This window comes from Aplidium turbinatum, chromosome 7, assembly GCF_918807975.1.
Source record: "Aplidium turbinatum chromosome 7, kaAplTurb1.1, whole genome shotgun sequence".
NCBI classification, from domain to species: Eukaryota; Metazoa; Chordata; class Ascidiacea; order Aplousobranchia; family Polyclinidae; genus Aplidium; species Aplidium turbinatum.
This window is the reverse complement of record NC_137478.1, coordinates 16,020,484-16,042,606: the sequence shown is the minus strand read 5'-3', so window position 1 is coordinate 16,042,606 and position 22,123 is coordinate 16,020,484. Positions and strand designations below refer to the sequence as shown.

General features: G+C 39.7%; 1 protein-coding gene across 1 annotated transcript in view; it reads right to left on the bottom strand.

Annotated features, from left to right (window-relative positions):
• Nucleotides 1-2,112: 2,112 nt before the first annotated feature.
• Nucleotides 2,113-22,123, bottom strand: part of LOC145774371 (uncharacterized) — a 187,203-nt gene continuing 167,192 nt past the window's right edge. The window contains exons 23-24 of the mRNA XM_082585603.1: nt 8,003-8,083; nt 2,113-4,388 (exon numbers count right to left, since the gene is read on the bottom strand). Of these exons, the coding sequence (XP_082441729.1) occupies nt 4,303-4,388; nt 8,003-8,083 (167 nt within the window). The 3' untranslated portion in view covers nt 2,113-4,302. The remainder of the gene's footprint in view (nt 4,389-8,002; nt 8,084-22,123) is intronic.

Here is a 22,123-nt window from a genome sequence, read left to right as displayed (position 1 = left end):
GTCACCATTGAGGGTGTGGAGTCACTAACCTACAGCGGAAACATTTCTCAACTCTGAAGACGCGTGTTTTCCCCTCTGATATCAACTAACCTACCCAGACAACAAAATCCGTCATTTTTACATTGATTCTACGTTTACAGTCGTTAAATCAGGGTAAAAATGACGAATTTTGTTGCTGGGTAGTTCTCCGTTTTAACGACGATTCAATGTCCGACAACATCGAATCCACATAAAAACGACAATATTGCCAGCCGATGTAGCACTTCGGATTAACACTTTGTTAAAATAAACGTCGGGATTTACAAACAAGACATATAGCTGGTGATCGCAGCTGGGTATATTCCATACAATACAACAGTGGTGATTATGACGCGCTGACCTAATTTTGCGTCACTCTTTGATACTAGATATTTTCGACAATTAATCCACGATCATTCTATTGCGAAATTAAATAATTGGCTAGAAGAAACAGGCGGCCGAATTGGCCGGCTGAGGAGGTAGCACCGGCGGTCATTCAAGCACTACTTAGCGGCCATGGCCGCCGGCTGCTTTAAGGCTTGATTCAATAATCCAATCTCAACCGCATTGCTGTGTCATAATAGTAGGTTTTAGTAATGAAAGGCCACCGTAATTGAGGACTGGGGTATAAGGGAAGAAACATTACATCATAATTGGAATTTCTGAAAAATTAATAAAGTGTTTGCGCAAACTCTCCAAATAGGCTATCATAATTGATACAGTAATAAGATGTAAAATGTGAACCAAGTCATTTGTGTAGTCGTACAAAACTATTCGACAAGTAATGTGCAACCTGAGGGCACTTGTCGTTTAGTTAAAAAACTTTTGCCAGGCCAAGACCACCTAGGCAGCAAATATGTACAACTTTGCATCGCCCCCACGTTGCCAAACGTCCAAAAAACCCATGCAACCCGGCTGTCCCCAGTAAGCCGGCTCCACCAGTCCGCAATCCAACTTCCACCCCTCGCAGCAACAAACCCAGCAAGCCCAAACAATGTCATGGCAGAATAAGCAGGCTCAAAATGAAAGCAATGGGACCACGAATCCCCACCAAACCAACCAAAATGGTCCCGCTGCGCTCAAGACGACAACCCCACCGCAAAGAAAGGAGTGCTCCCCCCGGCCACCAGCACAAGGCCGAGCACTCACCAGCACAGCGAGCAGCCGCGACTTGCCAACCACAACGGTGCAGCTTCCACACCATCCACTTCAATTCTTGTCGATGTCAATTCTTGCTACAAAACGGCTGCTGAGAAACATATAGTTGATTAGATGGTCTAAACTCTAAATGGTTAGCGTGGAAGCCACACCGTTATGGCCAGCGAACCGCAACAGCTCGCTGCACTAGTGAGCACTCAGCCCGCGCCGACTGACCAAGCGCAAGATGACCATTTATTGATTAGCCCAGCGAGGACCTACTGTCCCACCCACTCCGCCATGACATTGCCCAAGCCCGGCGAGTCCACCACAACAAAAGGTGGTTCCCAAACCAAATCCCAAACTGACAGAACCAGACCACCAAAAACAACCAAGCCACATGGGTCCCTCAAACGCCCAGCAACGCAAAAACGATGCAAAATTATACATTTCTGCTACCTGGGTGGGTAGTCTTGGCCTGGTTTTATCCTCTGTTGAGAGTAAAAAAGAAACACAAATGATAAATATTGGAGAAATTGAGTCTCCTTCACACCTTAAGAATCGAACAACGCAAAACTGCTGAAACAAAACGTTTTGTTTGAGTGAAAGAATCACTGTAAGCAAACAATGGCAAAAGATGCGCGCATGAAGTCATGGGAGTGTGAGGTATCAAAAATTTGAACAGGTTGTTATTTTTCTACATCAATGTGACGTTAGTTACTACTTTAAAAAATCTTTATCTTTGCTTCTGCAGAAAATACGCAGCAAACGCCTTTTTTTACATGTTTAGTATCGGCCACAGTATCGGCCAAATTTTGCTGATACCGATGCCGATACTCAAAAACTGGCCGATATCACTGATACCGATATATCGGTACATCTCTACACCTTACACCTGCATATTAGCTTAAGGGTTACCATCACTCTTAGATTTACTACTAAAACTGTATTTTGCAATGCTTACCAGAGCAAATTTATGAATCTTGTGTCGTGTGCAAAATATCCCAAACAAAATGATGCAACATTGCACCATTTTTATCTTAGGATCTACAGTTTATGACACAACAATCGAAATAAAAGCGTCACTATATTATTGTTAAGCTACCACCACTGTACTTAATTGTTAAACAAAGTGGCGCAGCTTAACAATCGAAATCAAAGCATCACTGTAGCAAAACCCAAGCAAAATTGCCGTGTTTCTAATTTTTTTTGTTCAAAAATGAGCAAAAACATGTTTTTTCAAAATAACTCGTTTTCCGTTGCAGTTAGCGTTTCATATTGCATTGACAACAAATAGGAAATCGTCTCTTCCGGTCATTTTGGCGCAAGTTCCAACTCTTTAGCTCTTACCATATTCGTTATAAGGCCAAAATAGCAAAAATCCGCTAGCTGGTACATCAAGATAAATGAAAAAATAACGTCATTTTTGAAATCAGTGACGAAAATCCAGTCAGAATTTGACCGAACCTATTTTCCTGAAAAGTCGCCAAAAAGCGGGACACCCCAATGTATAGTATGTATAACAAATTCCAGGACTAAATTGTAGCAATGTTCAATGCAGTAAACGGAGCTTTTTGTTTTTCAGTGTTTCGCCAGATGATTGTTATTTAACATCGAACTTTAAGTACCGCTAGCACATAACTTATCCAAGGCACTTTTTTCTGTAATAATATAGGACTATATAATAAACATACACGATAAGGTGTGTTCATATTGTTCAAACCACGGTCCTTAATTTAGTTTCACTAAATCTGCAGAAATGATTGGCCAAGGATTACCAAAAAAAGTTATAAGATACTGTAACATCAAGGATTTCAAGTCAGTTAGTTCGATGATTAATGCAGCAATTGTCAAAAGACCAAATGATACATGTCGCCAATTACTTTGTTCTGGTTTTAGTGTGCCGTTGTATTATCAAAATTTGCTCACTCTGTTGAGGATTTTGCAAGAATTATTTTAGAAGCCCACGGATCCCTGAAGTCGCTCTTCAAATATCATCACGCATCTTCAGTAGAGGTAAATAAATATGCGAGAATTAACAGAGTTCTCAGCACTTAACATGTTTTTCCAACTCAAATCCTAATGTTGGATCAATGCGGAGTATTCGAATAGCCAATGTGCCAAGGAACAATATGATACCAATGACAGATCATAAACAAATTTCAAAATTAAACTATTAAGATGTCATCTGTCACAAGGTTAGTAATGTGTGCGAATCAACAAACTGTTGTATTCACAAATTCTTGCAAACCACAAATTGTATCCAACCAAGTCAGCAAACAAGTTTCATAGAAACGTCATAATCTCGAATAACATTATCCATAACAGAACATGCAAGCACCAACCACGAACTCGCGACTTCGCGAAGAAACGGATTAAGTAGCACACTATTGCTGATTACTGGAACATAACAAACAATTAAAAAAGAAGAAAGTTTGGCAAGACATCAGTCTTCACCACAATGCACATTGTAATCATCGGCTTTTCAACCTTACATTGATAATTACGAAACCTAAAACATACCAAGCAACCCATGCCGACATAAAAATGCAAGCAGAGAATTTTGGCAACTTTGTAGGGCAATATTGACACCATACAATATCATCAAAGCATAAAATGTTTTAAAATGAAACAACAGTCTATATTCTATAAACACGAACCAATCACAACGAATTTTGTTTGTAACATTTGGTCAAACAGTACATTTATATAGTATGCACCAATTTAGTAAACAAAATTATGATTGCTAGAATGAATGAAAATACGATAGAGCGTTTTTTCGGTAACGAGGTGCTAGCTACTACGCTGTTAGATGAGTGCTTTAATAATAAACCCACGTCACTTTACATGAAAATGAAGCAGGCAGATGAAAGCTTGAACATCAACTACCAGATTGTGCACCTTTGAGCAATATTTTCCAAAATGAAAGAAACTGATACTGAAAAAGTTCGGCTAGTTACACCATTGATGTAAAACAATAAGGTCTGGAATTTGGTCAAGAAACACTGTGCTATGCTTAGCAAGAACATAAGGTGTGAAATACAAATTCAAGGAACCAGCAGCAGTATATCCACTACATTTAAGAGACGCATATTTGACATGCTCTGCCAAAATGAACTCAGAAATTAATACGTGCATTGCTTTGTTCTACAAGTCTATGCCGTTAGCAATTGTGATGTCATCACTTGTGAATTGAAGTCGATTCTTTTTTGTTTTGGTCAAATCTTTCCTTTCTGTGAACAAAACGAAGAATTAACAATTGCAAATGAAGACAAAAATCACCACCACGGTCAGTTGAAGCAAGGGAGAGAATTAAAATTAAGAACGGGTGGGAAAAATCAGTGCTGTTGCTTAGACTAGCCAATGCAGCACTTACATCAGGGTGCATCATTCAGAGCTGTGAACAAATATGTGAAACCAGTTGTGAAATAACAAAATACGATATCTGGAAAACACGGCGTTTCCTTACTTTGACCTACAGTACGTAATGACTAGGATGACTACAATATTGTGCAGCGGTTGGTGATGGGCTGAGAAAAGATATAAAAGTAAAATATGCTTTAAGGCCCTGATCGAACAAAAATGGATGACGCAATACTCGAGTTTCACCCTTGTTTGGGATCATTAGTGGTACATATCAATGTGTCTTGAGCGAAGGGGAACTTTAAACTTAGATGAGAATTGTACACTTCTCCGAGTTGAGTGGAAATCAAACCTCTGTCGACATTGTACTACTAACTACGGCGTCCAGCATGCCACTTTTAACCACTTGTCCACATCTCAAGACAATGAAGCTGCTGTTAACTGCAGTTTTATTCCGTTCTATGTGAGAGAGAACACCTGGTTTTTCCGAGTATGCAGAGACGCATGAATCCACAATGACAATACTTTTCGTGCGAGGACCTCACTACCAAGATTTCTAAAGTCGTAAGCATCACACTTGTAGGCAAATATAGAAGAATTAAGGGGGTGTGGAGATTTATAAAGTCATTAAAGGCGCACTGCAACGAAAATACATGGCTTTTGTATTCGTAGACTAGATACTTCTGAAATAAAATGTTTAATTCAACACGTTTTTCAACAATTTTGTTTATTTTGTCATTACTGAAAAAACCTAAAAAACAAATTTAAATTAAATGATTCTGATTGGTCAAAAATTTTAATGATGTCATCGGGTGGCGAAGCCGTATCCAAAGTCTAATGTTTTGTGTACAAACACATGAAACAAGTCAAGTAGGGTATGTATACAGCGAAAAAGTTTGTTGCGAGTTTTTACGACGTTAAAATAGTGGTTTCTTATGTGGCTCCGGGCTGTACTAACCAGAGAATCGTCAATGTGGTATCCTTTCATCGTTTACCACTGAATAATGAAGATAAGCTGAAGAAATGGATCTCGGCGATGAAACTCAATACACACCTGTAAACAAGCACTGCCGTGTGTGCAGCGATCATTTTCTGGCCAGCAATTACCAACGTGATCTACGAACAGAGCGACAGGGCACCAAACCAAGACAATCTGCTCATTTCAAAAGGTGTTACATCTGTCTTTCATTTTTCAAGATATGTGAAAGCCATTGTCAATGCAGTGCTTTTCAAAGCTGGTGGCCTGGGTAACGCATTTGCAGGTGGCATTTTTTGGCTATCACGACGTCATTCTCCTGGCAACCTTCGCTTTTGATTATTACTGTCGGCATGATGACACAATGTTCACATTTATAGTACGTATATCAATGCAAATTTTTCATTCGAATGCTGTCAAACGCAACAGCTTCGCGATAAATAATCACTAGAACGAGTAGCGATGCTGCAATCCCATCCCAGACAAAAAAATCTGTCATTTTTACATTGATTTAACGTCTGCAGACGTTGAATCAATGTAAAAATGACTGATTTTGCTGCATGAGTCATAGCAAAAATCTACTATTTTGCGTCGATTCAATGTCATCAGATGTTGAATGCACCCAAAAACAACATAATTTGCTACGTTGACGCAGCGTGGGTTTAGCTTAATGCGCTTGCAAACAGACTCGATGTCGCTTTGGAAAGTCGAAACCTCTGCAGAGAATTGTCGCGGCCCAGTGAATCGCTGTGAAAATGAACTTGAAGTCTCGGCCCGAGGTAACCACCAACCAACGCAACAAGGGCTGGTACAAACCGCATTGCGCACTCGCGGCGTAATCAACACAACAACGGACTCGCGCAAACTGCATGGCGCACACACGACAATAGCCATAGAAACCCGATCAAAGGCGGGGAATATGCGCATCTTTTGTTTCATCTGCAACACGAAAACGGGCGTATTACAGCGAATTGAAACTTGAAAGCGATATTGTAGTGAAAAGGGAGCAATGTCAAGTCGAAAACTTAATCAAACGTCTCTCCGTAACTATTTTTCAAGGGCTGTTTACGGATGTCAGCAACTTTTAAATTTATTCAAAGTGACGTGCAGTTGAATTGATGTAAACATGAATGATTTTGCTTTCAGCAGGTATATTTTCAAGCGTATGATCAAGTTAGTATTTTCATTCCATTTTCAAAACATTGTCATTCCATTTACAGTGTACCTTTTCGTAAACCTTTTCGTCTTTTGTTTCATGCTAATAAACCTAGTTCGTTGCTAAACTTTATGTTGTGCTTAGCTTAAAGAGTCGCAGTCCATCAACCGCTAGCCAACGCAGACGCATAGCATGTGTTTTGGTCGAGTTTTGTTTATACTAATTAACGGTAGGTCGAACGTAGCGATAACTCCGAGTGTGGCAATAAAAGCAATCCTAGTGTGACGACATACTGTAATTACGTCATCCATCTGCGTGGCATTTCGCTGAATTTACGTTGCTGCTGATGAAACACGCTTTCGCCCCCACGGCCAAAAAAATAGTTAGGCGCCTATGATCAGAATGATGTTCTTCGCTGTCAATGATGCTCTTTTGGCTCAAACACAAATCCGTGTATAATTTGAGACATTTTATGAGATTTCAACGTTAAGTGTAGTGTTACCTGTTTGTGTTGGTCTTCTGTTAATCAATATGCAATGATCTATAAACTAATTTCTTAAGTTTTTCCGGTAGACTTAGACTTTCACAAGATGTTAAAATGATAACTAGTTTTTACTACCGACGCAATTTTGTGCCTTTTAAAGTATGTATCCTACAAAATTCTTCGTTTTGTTTTATATACTTGTGTACAGTATTGTGCTATTTTCTGTTGAACATGTAGTTTTACCTGTTTCAGCCCCTTGATAAAGTCAGTTGTGCTGACTGACAAAATATCGGAAATAAAAGCTAGTCATCATTTCAACATCTCGTGATATTCAGTTCTACTGTACAGTCACCGGAAAAACGCAAAAAATTAATTTATCATTAAAGTGCCTGGTGAACAGTCTCATTCTGTAGGTACAACGACCTATGCGACGTTTTCAAGACAAACGTGAGAAGCTGCCACTTTGGTTGCCACCAGATGATGCCATAATCACATAGCACCATCCGGTGGCCGATTTTAAAATTCACCGAAGACAAAGATGTATCGAAAAAAACTTTTGGAAAAATATAAGTATTAAAAACTGAAGAATCACCAAAAAAAAAAAATTTAAATTTTTCATTTTCGGTCCCTTTTGAGGCCCCAATCGAACACACACGGAAGACGCCATACTCAAGTTTCACCCTTGTTTGGGATTATCAGTGGTATATATCCATGTGAATTGAGCGTAAAAGTAAAATACGAAGGTGAAAGTTGTACCTTAGGAACATCATTGTTTCGTTTATCAAGTCTACATTTCGCAACCCAATAGAAAAGAATAGGTTGCGTATATCTCAAGAAATCTGTTCTAGAAAATGCAAACTTCACGTACTATTATGATGGATAGAATGGAATGCGTGTAGTTTTGGATTGCCAATTTCTTTTTGTTGCATCCAAACATCGCTGGTGTAACCTTGATAACAAAAAAATGTAAACGGTATGCTGGAAGTTAATCTAACCTTTAATCTTCAAATTAACATTACACATTAACACATCTGTCTTTTTTTCTGGGTCCCATGCTGGAATTAATTTACATTTTTCTTTAGTTTCGCATTGTTGAAGACTTGCGTGTGGTGCCACTTTAAGCTGTAAAGAGTTGTTTCTGTTCTGTTCAAAACATTCACAGAACCCATGCTACTGTTTTTCTTAGGTTGGTCAACAGGGATGCCAATATTAGAAATAAAATAATCAAAATTTGTAAAAGTTGATGAAATTGTGGACTATTTTCATGTTTTATTTTAAAAAGAAGGTAAAATTTCTGTGTTGATGGACATTGATATCTGTTGAACTTTCTTAATTTATGCACTAATATTTCAAACCTCATGTATGCCAACCCTATAACGGGCCTTCCTGTCATTTTTATTCTTTAAACTTACAGAGTTTGACTCATTTCAAATAATGTTGATCATATACTCAGATGTTTTGGCCTTCCTGCATCAACACGTAAAAATGGCATTAACGAGTGGAAAACAGTAAAAAAGAAAAACTTTAACCAAACAATCTTCTTCGTCGTGTAAACCGCTGGGGCCGAAAGTCTATTCTTTTACCACCCCAAATTTATGATGTTGCCGGACTACACTGGAAGGATACTAGAGAGTAGCCAGTATTTGGTTTCATCATCCAAGACGCGCAGACCTTCCACGCCGTTAGTTGGCTTGAAGATGGTACAGTCATTGATGATGTGGTCTGTTCCTCGACACCACATTCACAGGAGGAGGAAGAGGCCATTCCTCATCGGTGCATGGTTGAGTGGAAAAGTCTGACGCCCATACAAAGACGGTTAAGGCGCACCCACGCCTGTCTTGGTAGTGTCAGGCGGATGGGGTTTGTGTCGGCATCGGAGATGAACGAATGGAGTCTGGTGGTACTTGGCTTCCATTCAGAATTCCATTTATGGTCCGCCCAAGTAGCCGCAGAGATGTCTTGCTCATCAGCTTTGTTGATCACAAGTTGAGAAGCTGGTGAATGGGTGTCTTGGTTTTAGTCGACAGAGGTGCACTTTGGGAGAGCAGAGACCTTGGACTGAAGATGGTTGGGCTCCAATGCCCATCGAGCGTGAGACAGAGTGGTGGCTTCTTGTGACGAAGCTCAGCAGATTGGATGTTAGCAAAAATGGGGAGATTGTCCAATGGTGCGGGATGCAGGCATCCGGTCGCTGTTGTGGCAGCGAGCACTGCTGCACCTAACAGGTACACAGTACTTTTTTCATTGTATGATTAAACATATGGCTTTTAATATGCTAAATATCTTGCTAAGCTCTCTAAACTTTAGGTCTAGTTGTAAGCATTAATTGTAAGGTCGAAAATGAGCTAAACACAAGCCATCATTCAGCTCCATCGCGCAGGGAAAACCAACTCTGAGATCATTAAACTCTTAGTTGCAAATCCACCGTTCACCATGTTGTGAATAGATTTAAGGAACTTGGTATATCTGACGATCGTCCTAGGAGTGGAAGACTTCACAATGCTTAAGCAAAGAACGTGGTTAAGACTGTCCTAGAAAGTGTGAAGAAAAACCCGAATAGATCCATCCGTCAAATGGCCAAAGACATGAATATGAGCAACACTTCAATGAGAACCATTATGGAAAAGGGTCTTCAGTTGACTCCCTGCAAGATGAGAAAATGGGAGTTCCTTACACCTCTCCAAAAGCAAAATGGCCTTGAAAGAGCACACATTCTTCTGAAGGCAGGCATGGCAGGGCAAGAGATCATTTTTTCAGACAAAAAACTCTTCACATTTAAAGCTCAGTTAAATAATCAGAATGATCGAACTTATGCAAAGTCTTCAGCAGATATTAAAGATTCTGTGAGAACAGATTTCCGCCATGAAAAACTGTCTTCCGTAATGGCGTGGGCCACCATCTCCAAAACTTGGAAGTCTCCTATGATTTTCGTGGAACAAGGGGTTAAAATGAATTCAAATCACGATATTAAAAAATATTTTGGTTCCAGCCCTTGAACAGATAAAGAAACACTACAAAGATCAGCCATTCACATTCCAACAAGATGGTGAACCATCTAACACCTAAAGACATTCTCAGGACTGGTGCTCACGTCAACTTTCAAGATTCTGGACCAAGGAAATGTGGCCTCCCTCATTGCCTGATTTGAATCCCAAGGACTTTTGTGTGTGATCGTTATTGGAGGCAAAGGCTTGTTTTCTTGCTCACTCAAGTGTTGATGCTGTGAAACAGTGGTTCCCAACACGTTTTTAAGGCGACCCATTTAAAAAAAATTCAGTTCGGTAAAATCTTGCGACCCAAGCAAATTGTCAGAATATTTTAAAAGCTATACAAAATTGGGTTGCAAACAAACAGCACTACAAAAGCAGTAACTTTTTGAAATCGAAATACTTTTCTGAGGCATAGCTACATGTCGGCTTTAACTTCCAGGCGGTTTTGCTGTTTAGTTTTCAATGCGAACCTGGCGCTAAACCCAGTCTCACAAAGCCAAGTTGTTGCAAATGGAATATGTTTTTGAATCACTAATTTTGAAACTGTGGGATACACTTTGTACATGGAAACCCAAAAGTGAATGTTTGCAGAATCTTTGGGGTATTTGTCTTTAAAGGACGCAAAAAAATACGATTTGCTGCTTCTGTGGTTATGTCCATAAACTGTTCTGCAACATGGATGGGAAGTTGAGGCAGATCTTTTCCAACAAATAGATCAATTATCCAATCCTTTTGACTATTAGATGTTAGAGATTCTACATAGTAGTGCACAAACTTTTTGGCAAACTGTTCCAGGTGTCCAATTATTGCTTGCTTAATATCAACTTCATTGCCGCAAATATATTGCATTAGTTGAGGAAACATATCATACTCATCTCTGGTGACATAACTTTTCCAGAGTATGACTTTTTGTGGTAAGCAGAAACTTTTGCGGCAAGGTCAATCACCGTAAAACCATTGCCTTGCTCTTGCATATATAAATTTAGAGAATTCAGAGAGTAAAAAAGATCGGCAAGGTAAGCAACTTGCGAGTTGAAATCTTCTCGCAAAAACTTCTCGGCTAATCTCACACAGTTCTGTTGCCTAAGGAAGATAGCAATCTCTTTCAGCAAATTACAAACCCGCTTAAGGACACGACCTCGTGAGAATCATTGCACTTCCGTGTGCAGCAACAATGCTTGATAGTTGATAATCAGAATCCATATCAGTGCACAAAGACGAAAAAAAACGCCGATTCAGTGGAATTGCTTTTGATGAAGTTTACACACTGCACAACATCATTCAACACTTCGTGCAGCTCTTGTGACAGTTTTTTGCAGCAAAGGCCTCTTTGTGGAAAAAGCAATCAGTCCATACAGCACTTTGGGCTTTGTCTTTGATGAGTTTTACCACACCAAACTATGTGTGGCCCAACGTGTGGAAAAATTAATCACAGTTTGTCCTACATAGCGTTCGTGACAAACAGTGCACGTTGCAATGTATATCTCGCAATTTGGCAAGTTAATTTATGTTTGAGATTGAAATTTTTTTGGGTTTACATTTATTAACACTGTAATAACAACAATAATAAAAACGAAAACTGTTAAAACTTCTTGCACTACGAACATGCCACAAACCTTTTTGATGTTTCGACATGAAATGCTTCATGACTTGTGTTTATATTTTCCAGTTTTGTGATCAATTTCTTCAGGTTTTAATTTTTTTTATTGTTATTTTTCGCCCAAGATACAATATGCCTGAAAAACAAGCAACCCAAAAAAATAATCAGGCGACCGAACTTTGGGTCATGACCCATGCGTTGGGAACCACTGCTGTGAAGCAATCACTCTTGCGGGAATTAGCCAAAATACCCCAGGATGAGCTATATGCCTCGGTCAAAAACTTTCAACAAAGAATTGAGAGAGTTATCCAAGTGAGTGGCGGCTACATTGAAATAAAAGCTCTCATTGTATACCTTTTTGATGAAATTTTATTTATATTCTATTAATAAATCATTTATAAGTTGGTCCAAGGACTTTCTGTTCACCCTGTAGACAAGGGCTAAGACTGCTTCAGGCAAAGTGTCAGCTCTCGCTCTCCAGCATACTGTTCAAGCATATCGTTCAGGACTTGAGATTATCTATTATTTCTAGACATGTATCTCTCGATCACCTTTCTAGGGATCGGTCCTGGCTCCACTTCTTTTCAACATCTACACCCACGACCTGCCAACTACGTTCTACGCAAAACACGCTTATGCCACTATGCCAGTGCTTCTCAACCTTTATTTGTGGCGACACAAATATTAAGGTTAAATTAATAGCAAAGATTTGGCAACCCTATTTCCAAAACTACATTTAGCACAATGCTTTGTAAGCATGAAAAATGAAAATGTCGAATTTAATTAATACGAGCCTTGGCTTTGTATTGTTTCAACAAGTTTGTCAAAATTTGGGGTTATCTTGCTCAGTGCCAATCTCATGTCATCTTCAGGTTGAAGACAATTTCTCATCTTTGTTTTGATATGAGTAAGCGCAGAAAACCCGCTCTAGCACAGGCATCAGGCAGGTTAGTAAAATTGGCAGGAGAGCTTTTACTGCGTGCGTGCCAACAACAGTCTTTTCAGTCTTGACTTTTGTCGATAATTAACCAAGGGTTTTTGTCGCACTGAATGTCAATAAACTCCTCTTGAAACCCAAAAATGCTTTGGTAGTTTTCAGGCAAGGTATCAACATCAATAGCAAATGGATTGCGGACTAGGGTGCATCAAGCCCCCCCTCATGAAAAAACCAATTGTGTAAAATATTACCAAATTTGGATCAACTCTACCGGGTCCACATCGAGCTTGAAAAAACGAGAAATAGGGTCATTTCACATGAAAACAGGCAATATAAAGATATCTGAAATATGATACCTCTCAGATTTGGTGAAAAGTTGTCATACTATGCCTTAGACTACCAAACAAAAGAATCCCAAGTTTTAGATCAATATCTCAAAGGGTTTGTCCATGGCGGTCATTTAAATTTCGAGAACCACCCTCGTTTTTGACTTGGGGGTAGCGTATAGCAAATTTTGCTATTTTCAGGGCTCCATAACTTCTATTGCAAACGTAATGGAAAACTAACATTGGAAAACCAATAATGCTATGTTAGCTCATTATAAACTATAGGCTACTATACAGTTCCACAATAAAAAACAACATTTCTGGATGCATGGGTAGGCCTATTAGGTGGGTCACTAAAGTCCTAATATTTTGCCCCGTAAAGGTGTTTTTTTTCAATTTTTGAATGCTTCTGACACCCAAACCAATCAGAATATTTGTTTAAAACATGATTATTTGTAATACTTGGTAACTTTGTTTCTGTCAAATCAAGTTTGAGGGTTGTGGTGCCATTAACATGATGAGCATTGAGCAAGAAGCACATCTACACAATGATCAAGATATGCATTTCTTTGAAGATCCTTAGCCTAATAGAACCTCCTGAACATTATTTCTTGAAAACCATATCGCTCGTTCAACAATATTAAAAAGTTTGTTGAATCATCAATAGACTTAATCTTGTTTGATTTGAAACCAGCTGGAAAACAAATTTTATTCCATATTGTGCTAATGCGGGCAACTCAAAGCAAATGATGGGCTTTCTTGTGACGTATAAAAACAGAGTAGCCTATTTGGCACCCAAGCGTCAACCACTGTGAATGGTTTAATCCGCCTCGATAGCTCAGTTGGTTAGCATGTAACTTCGTGAACAAAGAAGCTTCAAGATCACGCAGCGCTGGTTCGACTTTCGAGGTGTGCGCTTGAGCAACGCATTTCAGGACTGCTCTCCATTCAGCGGCACCTAGTGGATGGAATTATTTCTCGGCAACAACACTTCAATAATCAGAAACTTCACTTTGTCAATCTCAGTAACCAGCTCTGCGTCAAAAGCCTCAACAAGAATGTGAAATTACCAGGAATAACCTATCAGGGCTTTGTCAGTTCGAGGATAAAGATTCAAAACCAACCACCAACCTAGCCTTGGGCTACTTTGTTTTTATATGTCACAAGAAAGCCCATCATTTGCTTTGAATTGCTTACATTAGCAGAATATGCAATAAAGTTTGTTTTCCAGCTGGTTTCAAATCAAGCAGGATTAGGTCTATTGATGGATCAACGAACTTTTTAATATTGTTGAACGAGCGATGTGGTTTTCAAGAAATAAAGCTCGGGAGGTTTCTATTAGGCTAAGGATCTTCAAAGAAATGCATATCTTGATCATCATGTAGATGTGTTCCTTGTAATGTTGGGTGACAAGGATGAAAGTGTCCATGGTTGTCTAGCAGAGCAGTGAATAAAATACTTTAGTCTTGTGTTACTCTACAACAGGCAGTTGGACGACCATATGACTATAAAATGCACACATGGTTATTTAAAGCTCTAAAAAGGGCCATTTCTGCCTGATAGGGTTTTCAGATCCTCAAAAGATCTCTGTTAATGGCACCACAACCCTCAAACTTGATTTGACAGAAACAAAGTTACCAAGTATGACAAATAATCATGTTTTAAGCAAATATTCTGATTGGTTTGGATGTCAGAAGCATTCGAAAATTGAAAAAAACACCTTTACGGGGCAAAATATTAGGATTTTAGTGACCCACCTAATAGGCCTACCCACGCATCCAGAAATGTTGTTTTTTATTGTGGAACTGTATAGTAGCCTATAGTTTATAATGAGCTAGCATAGCATTATTAGTTTTCCAATGTTAGTTTTCCATTACGTTTGCAATAGAAGTTATGGGGCCCTGAAAATAGCAAAATTTGCTATACGCTACCCCCAAGTCAAAAACGAGGGTGGTTCTCGAAATTTAAATGACCGCCATGGACAAACCCTTTGAGATATTGATCTAAAACTTGGGATTCTTTCGTTTGGTAGTCTTAGGCATAGTATGACAACTTTTCACCAAATCTGAGAGGTATCATATTTCAGATATCTTTATATTGCCTGTTTTCATGTGAAATGACCCTATTTCTCGTTTTTTCAAGCTCGATGTGGACCCAGTAGAGTTTATCCAAATTTGGTAATATTTTACACAATTGATTTTTTCCAGGGGTAGTACAACTTTAATATACTGCTTTGAGAAATTTTTTTCATGAGCGGGGCTTGATGCACCCTATTGCGGACCCATTCCAAATCCTTTGCATTTTTATGGATAATCAAATCAAATTCTCGTAGCCTATCAATAAACCTAAATACCCACAAGCTGGACATCGTCAAAGCCTAACTCTGTATCTTCCAGTAACTTCAAAACAGTAAATGATGCTGTTTCTGGGACGCGATCTTCCTCTTCCACAACTTCAGCTTTTCCGTAAAAGCAATCAGTTTTTCAGATACATTGACCACCATTACAGTATGTTTGGTCCTTGCAAAAATTTATTCAAGATGTTCAGTTGCAAAATTTTATCAGAAAGATACGCCACAAACAAAAGCCACTTTTGATCAGCAAACTTTTCTGCCAAGCTATGCTTCTTGTTTATCAAAAATTCCTTCACCTCCTTGTGCAGAGTTACAAATCTCTCCAGTACTTTGCCACGAGATAACCATCTCACATTAGAAAAGTACAACAGATGTCTGTGTTCTGCATTAAAATCTTCGAATAATTTTTGCGAAGATTTTATAATCTTCTTTTGCGAAGATCAAGTTTTGGTGTGGTTTTTGAAACAATTAATTGTTACAATTCCCTAGTCTAGTGTGTACTATTGTGTACACTTCACCGCAAAATGTGAGTGGTAAAATCATCAGGTGAAACTTGTGGCGTAGTTTAGGTGGAATAGTGGAAATTACGAAAACTAAAGTAGTGGTAGGCAGTTTAAACTTTGCTCAAGAGACACTGGAGCCTAACCACCTTCTCCACTACAAGATCTCTGCTCTCCCAAACGAGCACCCCCACCGACTGAAATCAAGACACCCATTCGTGCCAGCCGCTCAACTTCTTATCAACGAAGCTGATGAACAAGACATCTCTGCGGCTACTTGGACGGACCATAAATGGAGTTCTGAATGGAAGTCAAGCGCCACCAGACTCCATTCGTTCATCCCCGACGCCGACACACGCCCCATCGGCCTAACACTACCAAGACAGGCATGGGTGCGCCTCAACCGTCTCCGTACGGGCGTCAGGCTTTTCCGCTCAACCATGCACCAATGGGGAATGGCCTCTTCCTCCTCCTGTGAATGTGGTGCCGAGGAACAGACCGCAGACCACATCATCAATGACTGTTCCATCTTCAAGCCACCTAACGGAGTGGAAGGTCTGCGTGTCATGGATGATGAAACCAAAGACTGGCTGCTCTCTAGTAGCCTTCCAGTGTAGTCCGGGAACATCGTGAATCTGGGGTGGTAAAAGGATAGACCCTCGGCCCCAGAGGCTCACACGACGACGATGACGACCTTTCTAATTGTATAGATAGAAAGCTGCTGCCATAGTTCTGGTTTTTCTGAGTTTCAGTCGTCACATCTAGCAATAAACTGAAAAGGTTTTTATGTTCTAGTTCAATGTGTCTTCTACAGTAAGTTTTCCCACGAATTTGTAGAGTGGAGATTTGGCAGGTCGTAAGCACATGCATATTTTGTGAAGACCATGGTTGGCAGGTTGTGGGTGTAGACTGTAGAATAGATGTTAAAAAGAAGTGGATCCAAGACTGATCCCTGTAGGACACCAATTTCCAGGCGTCTCAGTCGGCTTCACCGGATGGAAGTAGGCAAAGCAGTTTGCAAGTAAGGCTGCGATGCCATACGGTGTCATAGACAGCTGTGAGTTCAAAGCAATCCTCGTTGTCTTGGGTCAAGAGTGTGACTGGATCTACAGCAGATGCGCCGCCAGAACCCAAATTGCTCTTTTGGAAGGAGTGGGTCAATGATTGGGTTGACACGGGCATAGATCACTAGATCAGTCTTTCGAGGATTTTGAAAGGAACAGAGGGATATCGGACGATAACTCCTTGGGTCCTCTGGTGGCTTGTGAGGCAGGGATTACAACTACTACACCTCCTCCAGATTTTTGGAATTGTGAGGTGGTGCAACCAGCAAGAAAGAAATTTACGTAACCATAACTTTAGGGCAGGGCCAGCATGGAGCACAAACTCAGGACAGATCTTATCCAACCCTGAAGACTTGTGTGGTTTCACTAGGCAAAGGTGAGCTCCTCTGGGGTGAAATCTGGCGACAAGGCAGGATGCCTTGCGACCTTTGTCTTGTAGACTCTGTTCTGCACTAGCTGGGAGGCAATGGCATTTGCAGAAACGGGGTACTGACGAGGGGAGTTTGCTAAGCGGCCAGTGAAGTTATTGATGATGCTCGATGCTTTGAGGCTTGATTGTGAGAAGTCGGTGGTTTGGACGGCTTTGTTTCATCGCTCAAGCTTCTTTGCGCCCAGCCACTGAAGTAATGTGGTGGCAGTGGTGCTACAAGCAGCACAAGGTGTGGCGTCTAGGTAGGAGAGATAGAGAGTCAATCAATTAATGGGTCATTCCATATCAACTCAGCCACTCATGTATATGGAATCTCTCAGATTTAGTTGAAAAGTTGTCATACTATACCAGTGGTTCTTAACCAGGGTTCGATCGAAGTTCGACGAAGCTGTTTCAGGGGTTCGGCGCAAACGTCCTCTGAAACATGAACACACGGCCTGCGAATGGTATATTGATTGATTGAATCTTTATCCTCGGACTGGGAAAGCTTCTTGCAGAGCTTAATCCTGGCAGTTTCGCATACTTGTAGAGGCTTTGAATCACTGACGCAGGCCCGGTCACCGAGATTGACAGAGTGAAGTTTCCAATTGTTGAAGTCTTGTTGCCGGGAAATTATTCCATCCATTGGATGCCGCTGAATGGAAAGCAGTCCTTAACGTGCGTTGCTCAAGCGCACACCCCGAGAGTCGAACCAGCACAGCTTGATCTTGAAGCTTCTTCATTCCAGAAGTGACGCGCTAACCAATTGAGCTATCGGCGAATATTTTTGGAAATATTTTTGAACCACACTGAAGTACGATGGCTATCGAGGGGGAAGTGATGAATCACGTTTTTGCTTTGAGTACAGAATTATTGGAGTTCTTGAAACGCCACAACCATCGGCATTCAAAAAATCTTTGAGGACAAGTTTTATCCTTACTTTGGCTTATTTGGTTGACATCTTTGGCACTCGGTACCCGGTCATTTGGTCGACAGGACGTTTGGTCGACAGGACGTTAGGTCGACAGAACGATTCATTTTAGCATTAACCTAACCCTAACTCTAACCCTAAACCTAAAATGAATCGTTTTGTCGACCTAAAATTCATCATTTTAGCATTAACCTAACCCTAACTCTCACCCTAACCCTAAAATGAATCGTTCTGTCGACCTAACGTCCTGTCGACCAAATGTCTTGTCGACCAAACGTCCTGTCGACCAAATGTCTGTCGACCAAACGACCGTACACCTTGGCGCTATCTATCAGCTGAATTACCAAATGCAAGGAGGTAGTAAAAATGTAACAGAAGCTGAACAGCAAATGAGTGCTTTTCAGAGGAAATTGCAGTTGTGGTGGCAGCGATTGGAAAATAACAACTTCGCTAACTTTCCACGTCTGGACGAGGTAGTAAGTAGTTCCGATACAGCAATTAATGGTGAAGTTGCAGAAGTTCGGAGGCTTAAGCCAGTATTTACTGAGTATTTGCAGAAGATGCAAATTTATTTCAAAACTACTTTCCTGAACACATGTAATATCCAGCATGGATACGTCAACCATTTGCTTATGATACTACAACAGCAGAAATAAACAGTCCTTACTTAGATGACATTATCGAGCTTCAACAAAGCGAAATTAAAAAAAGAAATTTAACACAACAAATCTTCAATCGTTTTGGTGCCAACAAATGGAAAGTTATCCTCTTATTACAAAAGTTTCCCTTGAAGTTCTCATGCCATTCGTAACCACTTATTTATCCGAGCATGCGTTTTCTATTCTGGTGGATGTTTAACCCCCCCCCCAAAAAAAAAACGATACCGGTTTGCATGTGAAAATGACATGAGAATTGCTGTTTCCGAGACAAAGCCTCGAATCTCACTATTAGTCTCAGAAAAACGACAACAGAAGTCTCATTGATTCACTAATGTATTACGGTACTATAGAATGTGGTAGATTTTTGTTTTTGTGACTTGGCGAAAATTTGGGGTTCAACGAAAGCTTGCAGACTGGCGTAAGGGTTCGACAGGTTGGTAAGGTTAAGAACCAATGTACTATACCTTAGGCTGTCAAACGAAAGAATCCTAAGTTTTAGATCAATATCTCAAACGGTTTTCCCATAGCGGCCATTTGAATTTCGTGCGCTACCCTCGTTTTTGACTTGAGGGGGGGTAGCGAATAGCAAATTCAGCCATTTTCAGAGCCCCATAACTTTTATTGTAATTGTGGTAAAAGACTTAAAATTGCTGTGCTAGTTCATTTTAAACTATACTACACAATTCAATAGTAACAAACAATATCTCTTGATGCATAAGTGTTAGGTGGGTCATCAAAATCCTGTTTTTTGACTCGTATAAGTGATTTTTTCAATTTTCAAATGCTTCTACCACCCAAACCAATCAAAATATTTCTCTAAAACCTAATTATTTGTAATAGTTGGAAAGTTTTCTTCTGCCAACTTGAATTTGGGAGTTGTGGTGACATTAACAGAGATCTTATGGGGGTCTGAAAACCCTATCAGGCAGAAATGGCCCTTTTTTACCCCTATGTTTAAAGCCTCAAATGATCGCATGGGCATTTTATGGTCAAGCTGAAATTTATACCAGACAAGCACATACATTTATTCTTTCATTTCGTGAAATAAAATCTTTGAGTATCAAACTCCTTCAGCATAAATTTTATGTCTTTAAAATGTTACATTTTGGTCATTTTTGGCAAACAATCTCAAGTCCTTAATGTAGGTCAGGGAAAATTCAACAATGATTTATCATGAAAACAGTGAAAATAAGTAGGTACTATGCTTAGTGATCATAAACATTGGAATGCTGACATTGTTGACCATTAATTTATGTTTAAAATGATGCTTTCACGTCTTCTCACCCATGAAAAAGTACCCTCCTGCAATCAATAAGCTATTATGTGGAGATAAAATTGCAGGAAAATGATCTATCCGTTTTGATGACTTTGATGTTGATGACACCATTTCTTACAAACAATGGGTGCACAGTTGCACACTGACAGGACAACACTTGTAGAGCTTGACCGATAACACTTTTTCAGGCCGATGCCGATATATTTCAACCGACATATACTAACTACGAAAAATTTGTTATCAACAAAGTTATTAAACAACAAACCAGTCCAAGAAAGTTTATGCATTGGTTGCTATAATGGAAAAATCATTCTAACACTAATCACAAAACAAACACCAAACAAAAAAGAAACAACCAAATGCAATACTGTTTTGTGTTCAATTCAATATAATCAAAGTTCAACTGTTTCAAATTGCAGTTCATAAAAACATAGTTTCTCAGCATTCATGCCAAGAAGAGAACATCTTTTGTCATTGTAAATCAGCCCAACATGACAGGAGTTTCTGCTAGGATTCGCACAAGGACCGGTGTCACCGCCACTAGCCCGATAAACAGAAGCACAACCAGGCAGCACCAATTGAATAGGCAGGTAGAAGAGTGCCCTTCCACGTGCACAAAACAAGACATGCAAAAGGATACCCACGTGCTGTGTGCAAAAATTGATTGTGTGCAGCCGCTTGCACTTGCACGTAATTAAAAAAAATGCGTGTTTGAGCAACTTGTATTTCTTCTAAAGGCATGTATGACTGGTTTTGAGTGTGCTTTTGTTGGCCGATGTTTATCGGCGAAAAATAGCCGATACAATATATCGGCTGACCGATATATCAGTCGAGCTCTAAACACTTGTGTTGATGTAAAATTCAGTCCAGGAATTTATAGAAATAGTGTGTTCATTATTTCATCATTTGCGACAACATCATTTCATTATAAAAACACAGGCGTCTTTTCTGAGATCACTGAAGGAAGAAGTTGCACCTGCTACAGCAATATTTGTTCTCTTGGACTTTTCAGAGAATTATTGTTTTATTGTCCAAGATGCTGTGCAAGGTCATCACTGGAATAACAGCCAAGCAACCCTTCATCCATTTGTGGTGTACTGCAAAGATGCACAGAAACTAAAGTGCCTCAGCCTGTCCGTAATTTCAGATTGCCTTAAGCATGATTCAACTGCAGTTCATTGTTTTCTATCACGCTTGTAACCTCATCTAAAACAGTTTATCCCGAATCTGCACAAAGTAATCTATTTTAGACAGACCAAAGACAGATGCCTTGTTGGGTGTCATTCCAACATATAATTTGTTGTGTTGGTGTACCAGACACCTACGGACACAGTGCTCGAAAATACCGAAAATAACAAACATACCAAAAACAGAGAGAGACTGTTCACCAGGCATTTGGTAATAAAATTAATTTGCGTTCTTCTGGTGACTATTTACTAGGTTACCTCGTGATGTTAAAGATGATAACTAGCTTTTTTTTCCGACGTTTCGTCAGTCAGCACGACTGACTTTATCAAGGTGGCTAAAACAGGTTAATACAACCTGTTCAGCAACGATGGCACAACACAAAAACATACTGATAAAATGAGTAAAGTAAAGCAGCAAGAATCATAAAGTAAGTAAAGTAAAGCAGCAAAAATACCAAACTTAACCAAAAAGATTATGAAAGTGTTCTGACACTACTTCCACAGTTTCTTAGACAATAGATGATATTCAAACTCAACTGAGCTGATTTGAGCTATGTATTTTACATAATGCAGAATTATAGTGCAAACTGAAAACAATTTAATTTTTGAACACGACTTGATCATTTTCCTACAATTTTATCTCCACATCATAACTTATTGATTGCAGGGGGGTACTTTTTCGGTACCCGATCATTTGGTCGACAGACATTTGGTTGACAAGCATCATTTTGAACTATGAAAGCATCATTTTGAACAT